The sequence below is a fragment of the Blastomyces dermatitidis genome (genome assembly GCF_000003525.1).
Source record: "Blastomyces dermatitidis ER-3 genomic scaffold supercont1.1, whole genome shotgun sequence".
Lineage (NCBI taxonomy): Eukaryota > Fungi > Ascomycota > Eurotiomycetes > Onygenales > Ajellomycetaceae > Blastomyces > Blastomyces dermatitidis.
In genome coordinates this window covers 3,814,482-3,825,864 of record NW_025544774.1, presented here as the reverse complement: position 1 = coordinate 3,825,864, position 11,383 = coordinate 3,814,482, and the positions used below count along the sequence as shown (strand labels likewise).

General features: G+C 31.2%; 1 protein-coding gene across 1 annotated transcript; it reads left to right on the top strand.

The window, feature by feature from the left end:
- Window positions 1-595: 595 nt before the first annotated feature.
- Window positions 596-927, top strand: BDCG_16145 (uncharacterized protein; the record flags this gene model as incomplete). Its single annotated transcript, XM_045425406.1, has 1 exon — window positions 596-927. A coding segment is annotated over one exon (332 nt), but the record flags the coding sequence as incomplete, so codon positions are not given.
- Between the last annotated feature and the right edge of the window lie 10,456 nt (window positions 928-11,383).

The following is an 11,383-nucleotide window of genomic DNA, read 5'->3' as shown; positions in this document are numbered from 1 at the left end:
ATTATTATTCAACAGTTGTATGTTCTTCTGAATCACATTCCTTCTTATCAGATTCAGTCATACTCACATGATCATGTTGTACATTCTAGCTTCATACAGATTAGCTCATCACTAGTATTTCATAATTATATATTCTATCTCTGATTCAGCTAGTATCTTGCATACACTCTCACAAAGAAACTTTCACTATAATACATCACTCATTCACTAACTTTTCTCATTCTTCAATCATCTTTTTCATCATCATTATTATCAAATATCATTATCATTTAAGATTTCTACTTCTTCTTCTGTTCAACTGTTTCTATCTGTTTATCTATCACATTATATGCATTTCTGATGATGACTCTTCATTCTCATAACAAGTGTTCTCATAGTGCTCATATCAGGCAGTTTGTTAGCAGTAAGTATAACATGTTGTGAAACATGATCAGGACTTGTTTATCTTCTAATAATCATCAGAACATACTATCATGAATGACACATCTTCTTCATCTTCTTATACACTCTTAATTCACTTTTCTTCAGTGATATCTAATTATGTTTTCCTCATTATGTTGCATGATTGCAGATACTGATGTTTTAATTTATATAGAATCTTCACACATTGACAGATCTGTGTCTGATAATGATTGTGATCTCAATATTGAATCATTGATTGAGAACTTGAAGAATGTGATAATGAAGAAATTGTCTGTGTTATGTGTGACTGAGTCTTCTGCATCTTTCTCTGCTCTCTCTGTTTCTTTCTCTGTCACTCTCTCTCAATCTTCTACACCTGTCTCTGTGTCTGGCTCTCCCGCTCCCGCTACCCCTGTTCTCGCGACTCTCACTCCTGTCACTTCTGGTTTTACTGTCTCTGCTTTCATTATCAGCTCTTCTCATTTCAAGAAGATGTTGCATAGACTTAATAAATCATGTTTCTCAGTGTGTACACTTTCATCCTTCTTGTCAACTCTCAGAATAATTTATTGTATGAAGACTGTGTACAATATGACTATCTGAAGCTCAGTTACAGACACTGATTATTACATTCATTGTAAATATTCATGATAAGATAATTATTTATTTATATCAGAGAATCATCTTCTCTCTCAACAGTATTAAAATTATAAGTCTTTTTCTGTTTCATCTTTTCTTTCTGACACTGATTTTTCTGTTCTTAGAGAAAATCATTATGAGTTTTACTGTGTATAAAGTCATAGTATTCACAGATATCAAGAAGCTTTTTACAACTGTAAAGTTCAACATTGTGAAAACATTCACTCTGGTGAATTTCTTCAGAATGATAGATCTGTAGGTTCTTTCAATACATATATTCTCAGAGAATGTGATTTGAGTATTTTATATAACTCAAACCATCTAGGTTGAAACTTCTCAGAACTCTCATTGCATACAAGAACTCACATTTCCACCTTGAGACTTGATTTCTTAACTAGTGAGTCTCATATTCTTTTCAATTGAATTGCACAGTTCAGGAGTAACTTATTAGCTTTTACACGTGTGTGGCTGATCTCTTTCAATCTTGGTTCCGCGTCTGTGACTGTTGCGTTCACAACTGCTGTTTTCTCCCTCACCTCTTTCAAAGCATTCTCCGGGATGTGCGGATGCAATTCATACAACAGATAGAATGATGAACACTTGAAGACTGCATGCTGCTGAATTCGTGTGACTAATAGCACCTGTCTGAGATATTCATCTCATAATCTTATAGGCTTGCTCACTAGATATTTTATCAGCATGTTGCTTCAGATTTCATTCAAGCATTTCATCTTTCTGTTTATCTGTGAATGATATAGCATTGTTCTACAATGTCTTGTCTGTAATTGACTTATGAAATATCTTGTCACTTCTTCTATAAGATTCACACTGTTATCAGTGAGAATCTCAAACAGCATTTCATAGTTAACATAGATCTCATTATATAGAAACTTCATTATTATCTTCTCTATTATCTCTGAAACTGCTTTCACAACTGGTCAGTCAGTAGTGTAATCAATAGCAGTGATTATTCATTAATTTTCATTTAACATTTACAGTAATATGTCTATGAGATTCATCTTTCATCATTTAAATAGTTGTATTATACACTTTATCTGATATTATACTTTCTCATATTCTAACTCTTTCTTAGATTCTTTTACAATCTGATAATTCAGGCACTTATGAGTATACATCTGAATATTCTCAGTCATGCTTGATCAGTATACTCTTGTTTTGAGTACACTCATGAGTTCAGAGCTTTCTAAGTAATCAAATTCCTTATACATATGAGTTATTAAGTCACATCTAAATAAAGATTCTAGATAGAGAGCTTCTACATATTCTAGATCACAGTAAAGCATAATATCATTTTTCAATTTTCTCAGCTTGAAGTTCAGAAGTATCTCTTCTACTACTCTCATGAGATGCTTGTTATTCATCATCTTATCATTCTTTAAGTGAGAGATTATAACATTCACTCATTCTGATTTCTTGTATTCTCTCAGCACATTTAATGTGAATGTTTCTTATATCTGATTTATAGAACACTCACTCATGAAATCAGATCTGTAACTGATTATATCAGATATCACAGTATCTGATCTCTTTCAGTATTTAATATAAAGATTATACACTTAAAACTCTGAGATTCAATGTGCTAAGTATTTGAAAGATTTTATTATTAATTATAGATAGATAAGGCTTTTATAATCTGTGATCACTGTTATTATATATCTGTTATTAATATATCTATCTTATAACATCAGCACATGCTTAATCACTAGTAATTTCTTTTCATATACTGAGTAATTGAGCTCAGTATCTGATAGTTTTCTATCATTATATATCACTGAGTACAGCTTGCTGTTCTTACTTCTCTGTAGAAGAGTATCTCTGATAGCTCATTCAAATGTATTTATCTCAATATAGAAAGGTTTATCACAATCTGATTAAATAAGTACTGAAGATGTTATTATATATTCTCTTAGTATGAGAAAAGTCTCTTCACATACAGCATTTCAGATAATTGAATGAAACTTCTTCTTTCACAAATTTGCATTCATTTCTCTTAAGAGATCTGAGAGTGATGCAGATATTTATATAAAATCCTTGATAAATCTGCAGTAATATGAGATTAACTCAAGAAACTGTTATATATAATGTATATTTCTCAGTCATAGTTAATTCACTATAACATTCAATTTTTTCAGAATGAGATATATACAGTCATCACTCACTATATATTCTATAAACTCTAATTCTTCTGTTTCAAACACATACTTTGTTGATTTAATATAGAGCTTATACTCTGTCTCCCCAATGGCCGAATGGTTAATGCGGCCACCTGGTAGCGCCTTGGCGTGGGAAACAAAGGTGTGTGGGTTCGAAACCCGCAGGGGATACATTAACCGTGCCATGCTTACTCACTCTCTGTAGTGAGTGCGCCACAGCGTACGGAAAACCACACTGTAAAGAAAATATTTTCAATATCTTCATTCTTCATCTTCAAATAATCATCATTAATTATAACCATGTCTAAATCTTCTAATTACACTGAGGAGCAGTTGCAAAGAGCTGTTAACATGTACAAAAGTAATTCAAAATTAAAAATCATATCTCTATTGCAAGAATTCAAAGTCTCATATGCTATCTTATATGAAAGGATCAACAGGAAGAAATCAAGAACTATGAGAGTTTCACTGAACTGAGCATTGAATGACAGCCAGGAAGAGGCAATTAAGATATGAATTCATCAATTGAATATTAACTTTTGCTCACTCATCATTGAGCATATTAAAGCTGCTGCAAACTGCATGTTAAGACAGCATTATACAGATTCAGAGACTGCACCTCTCACAGTAAGCAAGATGTGAATATATTGATTCATCAAACATCTGTCAGATTACAAATAAGTCAAGCAAAAACCCATGAATTCAAAACAAGTGTCTTGTGAGAATATAAGCTTCATTATTAACTGATTTGATTAATATGAAGCTGTCTTCAATCAATATCAATTTTTTCACAGTGATATCTACAACTTTGATGAGATTGAATTTCAAGAAGAAGAAGAACATGAACAGTGAGTTATAATCATCTTTAAAGACATGAATTCTGTCATACAGTCATCATACTCCCGTGAGTTAATAACAGTGATGAAGTGTGTCAGTGCAGATGACACAGTATTGAATTCATTGATTATAATGAAATCAAATATTCATCTAGAGAATTAATATACACACTTCAACTTATCTGACAACTACATCATCACCGCATCTGAGTCTGGCTTTACAAATGATGAGATTGAATTTGAATGAATTAAGCAGTTCAATACGATGATAAAAAAGTGTCAAATGAGCAGTCATCAACTGCTATTAATGAATAATCATGATTCTCATCTCATAGAAGAATTTATTCAATACTGCAATCTTCATAAGATTATTCTGTTTGAATTCTTATCTCATATAAGTTGTAACGTGGCGGAACCGAAGCGGTGGCTAGTCGGCGGCATCACATAGAAGTAGTTGTTTGAGAAGCTGTATAAGTGAGCTTGACTATCTTGCTTGAATAGCGAGCTTGTAGGCTACAAGATTATTGTGAGGATATCACAGATATGATACTTAGTATGAGGCACACAGTAACTCTCATATATATTTCAGTAGAAGGAAAATAAATCACTGGCTTCTTTGATGAGAAGTCAGCATCTAGCTATTCTATATAGACAATGAGTGGATACTCTTCTCTCATTTCATGAGTGAGAATAGCTGAAGTGATACCTCAGTGATATCTTATTACCAAGAAAGAGTAATCTGCTGACCTCATATAGAAGTGAGATTCTCATATTCATCAATCAGATCTTTCTATGATACATCCGCATGATGTCATAGAGTGATTGAAAACCGGTTCAGATGACCTGCGGGATGAATGAAATCATCTGCATGAAAGCAATGAGCTGTGTGAAACTGCAACAGAGTCTTGACACAGCTGAGAGTGTGACAATGCCCTTCTCTTTAAGAGCATAGTCTCTATACTCTCAAGATTACTGAATTAGGAATTATCTTTGTTGTATAGCAACAGTTGTCAACTGATTGACAGTATATATACTGCATGTGATATAAAGAAATAGATGAGTTTTTCTACTGACTGTATAGATCTTTCTTTTCTCATCTTCATTCAAACTAAACACATGATAAGTGGGTTTCTTATATATTGATTTGAAAGATGAAAAATGTAATTAATAAGTGACTTACAGATCTTTCAATATATTCTGTTCTATGTATAAAATTCCCTGCAAAAGTGATGTGTTTTAGGAACAAAACTAACAGTAGTGACAGGATTTTTTAGAAAAGATTTTTCTTCTCTGTGACACTTTTTTCTTCTCTCTTCTTCATCTGCAATAGTGAGTGCATGAGAGTATCATTCTTGAAGAACAGTAGAGGGCTTATTCTGACATTTTCTAGTGAATAAATGTCTTCATGGTGCAGTGACGGCCTCTGTGACTGTTAAGAAAGTCAGATTGAAGGTGACAGTGTCAATGAGCTGTGAAAGCACTGCTCTCATTGTCACATCTTCTTCTGCTTCTTTTGCAGCTGCAGCAGTTCTGCTGATCAGTGTATCTGTGTCCAGTTCATTCCCTGCTCTCTCTGCTGCTGTTGTGACTTCACTCTCTCTCTCAGCCAATACAGTGATGTATGACCCTGTGTGATCATTTGAAGAGAAATCTGAAGAGAGCTTGATTTCAGAGACAGTGACTCTGAGAAGCTCAATTCATAGTTCCTCTTTCACAGCCTGTCTGAGCCCTGCTTGAAATGCTGCTGAATTGAGTCTGCAGAGTCCTGCAGTTTCTTTGTCTTCTCTCTGTGAAGAGGCTCTGATATGGTCTCTGATCAGTACTACTACTTGTCTGCACTGTGCTAAGCAGCTGAAGAAAGAGAGGATTTTATATATCTATCTCTTCTCTCACTTCTGTTATTTCTATTATATCTGTAACAATGACTTCTGTCTCTCTGTAAGTATTATCTCACAGAAAGATATTATATCAGCTCTGATAAGAAGTCTAGATACTTAAGCAGTACAGAGTGAGAGTCTCAGAGCTTTAAGTGTTGATGAATTCTATCAAGATTGAGAAGATCTCTCTTGCTTATCTGTAAAAGAAGACAAAAGTATAAATCTCTGAGATGAAAAAACACCTCAGAATGACTGATCTTAAGAAGAAATCAGCTGATGCTACTGTTGAAAATACTATGAAGATTAATTACTGATTAAAGAGAATCTTACTTCAGTTGAAGCAGATAACTGAGATACTTTATAAGTTAATAAGTTAATACTTTCAGTATCTCTCATACTCTTCTGCAGCATACTTCTCTGTGACACTGCAGTACTAACTTCTCAGCAGATAAAGATGCTGATGTCAGAGACTTTAACAGTGAAGAATGAGTTTGATGAGAATGTAATTATTAATGAGTAGGCTCTGATCTCTCTTTTTACTTTTTCAGTGAGCTACAGCTCTATTAGAATAGCAGCAGCTCACAGATTAATAATATTAATCTTTTTATTAATTTTCAATATCTCTTTTCTCTAACTGCTTCAGGAATTTTACACTTGTATAGTCTTATTAAACTTCTAAAAACTCTTTGAGAGAAAATAGAAGAAGAGTGTTACAGAGTCTATAAGATGCCAGCTCATCACTGTGAGATCATCTCTAAAAAAAATTCTTTGAGAAAAATGAGAAGTCTTAAGCAGTATTTCTTACTCAATGTCTCTGACATGTAATGAAGTGATCTCTACTAGTTATCTCATAGATTGCAATCTCTTTCTCAGCATTTTTCAAATGCTCAAGTGATTCTCATGAATTCTCTGATAATGAATAATCTTCTTATTTAATGAGATATTAGAGCTTACTGTAATATATTCACTTATTCAATATTTTCTTCATAAGATATTCAGTATCACTCTTAATCTTGATATTATTTGACTGAGACAGCTCCACTCTGAGATGTTGCTTATAGAGCTTCAAATAGAAAATGTGAAAAACAGAATAAATTGATTTCAATTCTGTGAATAATTTTAACTTATATGTCTGCTTATTCATCACTCTTGTTACTGAGAAAGATTCTAGTCATTACTCACTGAGCTTCTTACACAGTCTCATTGTCTTGATATTCTTTACTGAAAGTAGTACTTGATTCTCTATCAAGAACTTCATTGAAAGATGTTTTTAATTATAGTATTTCATCTACTACTTCTAAGTGTAGTAAATACTTTTCACTGTCTTCTTATAAATTTTATTTAAAAGTTTCAATCTCACTTTTACTTCTGACACTGAGAAATACTTCATTCTCTGTATCTGTCTGATATTCTGACTGTCTATCTCTCTCTTTGAAATGTTGTCTGTGACATCACTGAGTAATGAAGAATTATATTTATAATAAGCATAGAAAGAAGATATCTTTAAGATTGCATTCTTTACATTATTATATATGAATTCAGTGATTAGAAGATGTTTAAGTCAATTATTCTGATAATATGAATAGAATACTTGAAGATGCTATTCTTATGTCTGATTCTGATGTTCAGTCTGATTATTGATCTGTGAATAAAAAGCAGTACTGAGAAGACATCTTATCATAAAATGATAGTAAAAAGCTGATCAGTACTTGCTGATGAAGAGAGATTCTTGATCTATTATTAACAATTTCAGAGCACTGTGATTATGAATAATGATATCTAAAAACAGGTCAGTCAATTCAGAGACTTTAATCTTTTTATAAATAGAAATATATCTAGTTATCTTTATGAAGCAGTCAATAATGATCAAAATTAAGTCATATTCTTTGACTCTTATTAACTTCAGCAGGTCAACTATGAAATTCATTGATAGATTCTATCATAGACTCTTTGAAACAGACAGTGATATTAACTCACTGTATTACTTATATCACAGAATCTTTATTCTTTAACAGATATTATAAGTCTTAATATACTCTTTGACATCTGTTCAGAGCTTGTCTTAAGTATATTTATATTTTAGAAGCTTCTCAGTCTTCTCTAATCTGAAGTGCTCTGTATGAGAATTATTATAATGAATTCTTAATAACTTCTGATGTATCATTCTACTATAAGAGACAAAGACTGAATCATTCAGCAGTAGAAGTTCACATTCTTCTAGTTATCAGTGACTTGATTTCTTAGTGACACTGTCTTACTCAGAGTCTGTCTCTTTCAAGTTCAAACTGAACTCTTTCTTCTTCAACTTCTGAATTCAAGCTGCAGTAGAGATATCTCTCTTCTATAACTTATCAATGAATTTTAAAAGTAGTCAGATTGAAAGATTGTAGACTGTTTCATTCTTTATTAATTCAATGATTGTAAGATATGACATGAGAAGCTCATGATCTTCAGTGTCAGTCTCTCACAGAGATCTGAATTCTCTTTCATCTTCTATACTGAGTCACACAGCTGCCTCTTCAGCACTGTTTCTGAGCTTTAGAGAATCTCAACTCTCTGCAGTCAGCTTCTTCTGCAGTGATGATAGAGATTCTTTTATAGAATTCTTCTCTATATCAATGATATTATAATTGAGTTATTTAAACAGTATGTTGATGAGATTAAGCTGATCTGAATAATATTGAATATAGAAATCATACTCTGAAAGCAGCTCTGCTTATCTGGCTTGATATTCTATCAAGCTCTTTATTGTTAAGAAGTAATGCAGATTTACATGATCAGTGAGAACTTACACTGAATACTTACTATTCTGAAGATAATGTTGTCAGATCTTAAAGAATTTAATAATTATTAACATCTTCTGATTATGAATATCATATCTTCTCTGCATAAGTGATAACTTCTTGAAGAAGAAGATCACTGATCTTCATTCACAGTATCTTATAGACTCTGTAAAAAAGTCTTCTCTCACAGACAATTTATTATCTATTTTCTCAGAGATAATTATTCTCTGATTCTTTCAATGTTGAAAGGTCTTCAGTGTCAACTGTGAAAAGATTTCACAGATCTCATTTCTGAATATATCAGTCTCACACTGACTGAGTAAGTCAGAGTTAAAGTGATTCAGTATTATAATATCTGTGAAAACTTATTTCAATTCTGTAAACATCTGTACAGTGTCTTGAGTGAGAGTAAACAATTCTATTTTTCTGTCTTTCACACTTCTCTTCAACAGATCTGTAAGGAAGACAGTAATCTGTGAATATATATAGATGAATTGTCTGTAGAAATTCATAAATTCTAGAAACATCTACATCTTGCAGTATATCTGCAGTGTCAGCCAGTTCTCAATGACAGAGACTCAGCTTCTGTTCATTGAAATATCATTCATCTCAATAATATAATCTAAGAAATCAATCTTCTGCATGTAGAATGAGCATTTTTCAGTGTTTGTATAGAGTTAATACTGTCTTAAGCAACTCAACACTTCTCAAACATAAGTATCATATTCTTTCTTCATTTTTGAGAAGATTAGAATGTTGTTCAGATATACTATACAGAAGATATTGACAAGGTCTCATAGTATCTCATTTATATAGATCTGAAAGATGGCTGAAGTGTTACAGAGATTAAAAGATAAAACAAGATATTTAAAATTACTGTACTTAATATGAAAGATTATTTTTCAAATATTATCTTCATTAATTCTGATTCTATAATAGATATTCTGTATATTAATCTTTGAGAATATCTTTACTTCAGATAATCAATCAATTATCTTGTTAATTAATGATAGTGAATAGCAATTCTTAACTATTATCTTATTAAGATCTTTGTAGTCTATACATAGATATAGTCTATCATTCTTCTTGAGTATAAAGAGTATAGATGTCTCTGTCAGACTCTTTGATAAATGTATTCAGTTCTTTAATTATACTTTTTCAAGATATTTACACAGAATATTTAACTTCTTTATAGACAAGTTGTAAAGAGATCTGTACAGCACTGTTACACTATCTTTAAGATAAATCTTATATTATATCTTGATATCAGAAAACTTCACTGCTTCTCTTTCTGAAAAGACATTCTTAAAATCTATAAAGAGATGTTATATACATCTGTCTTCAATAACAGATACTGCTGCTAATCTTGTAGTAAGAGTGATGACTTCTTCATCTGTTTTCAAGTCTTAATCATCTGCTATATAGTATATTAACTCAATCTTTTTCTCAAGATTCTTCTGATGAAACTCTTCAGATTTCTCTATTACTATCTCTTCATTAATAAGATAATACTATTATATCTGAGTGACTCAGTCAATGAGAGAATTATTTTCTCTTAATTATAAAAGATCTAGAATGATATTCTCATCTATGATATTAACTGTGTGAAGAAGTAGACTGCTCTTCTTAAAGATTTCTTCTAAGTCTGTAATTACACACTTTGCTTAAATTATGTTAAAATAATAATATTTTATTTTATCTGTAAATTTTATATAATCTGACAGATCTATCTTCTTTCAATTCTTCATCAAAGAAAAGAAATAGAATATGAAGTTAATATTCACTCTGAAGTTAAGTAGATATCTTACTAGTATCTTCTTATTCAGAGTATGCATTGTGATTATAATATAAACTTGAAGATATAAGAATTATCAATTCTTATCTTTCTCTTCTTTATCTTTCATAGATATGTTTATCAGAAGAGAAGTTAACTTTGAGAAGATATCTTCTCAGTTTCTTCTCTTCTTCAGCTTCTTATAATCACTGATATAGTAATTATCAGCTCTGCAGTTAAAACAGAGATCTTTATCAAATCTTTTTTAATATTTCTTCACAGTAAGTGAAGAATCAGAATACTTGAAATTCTTCTTTACTTTCTCTACACTGAAGCTGTTATAATATCATTTAAATCTTATTATTAATTACTTAGAAGAGATCTTATTAATCTTTTTCTTAAAGACTTAATTATTCAAATAGATCTGAGAAGTCAGATTGACAAGCTCAGTGTAATTGATTAATGAACTCTGATATTATAATATTATTATCTGTATCTTATGAGTCAGCTTTGTGAGATAAAACTACATTTTTAATTAATTCAAATTATCAGTCAATTTCTCTCAATATTCTTCAAATCTTGTATTGAAATTGAAAGAATTCTCATTATTTTATTAATATAATAAGTTGAATCACTGTGCTGCTGTGAAGCTATAATTGCAGTAATCTTTGATTTAATTCAGTAGAAAATTCTTGAATTCTTTCTAAGTTATAACAGTATTGATATGCTTAAGCTCTCTCTTCTTAATAACTCAAGTAGTTGTAGAGATGTTCTTAAGAAGATTGACAGTGTATATTACTCATATCTTATGAGTATTATACAGACTCAGATTAAGGTGAAATTTCTGTTCAAAAGTATAAGTAAAGCTGTGAAATTCAGATAAGATATTTCTCTTATA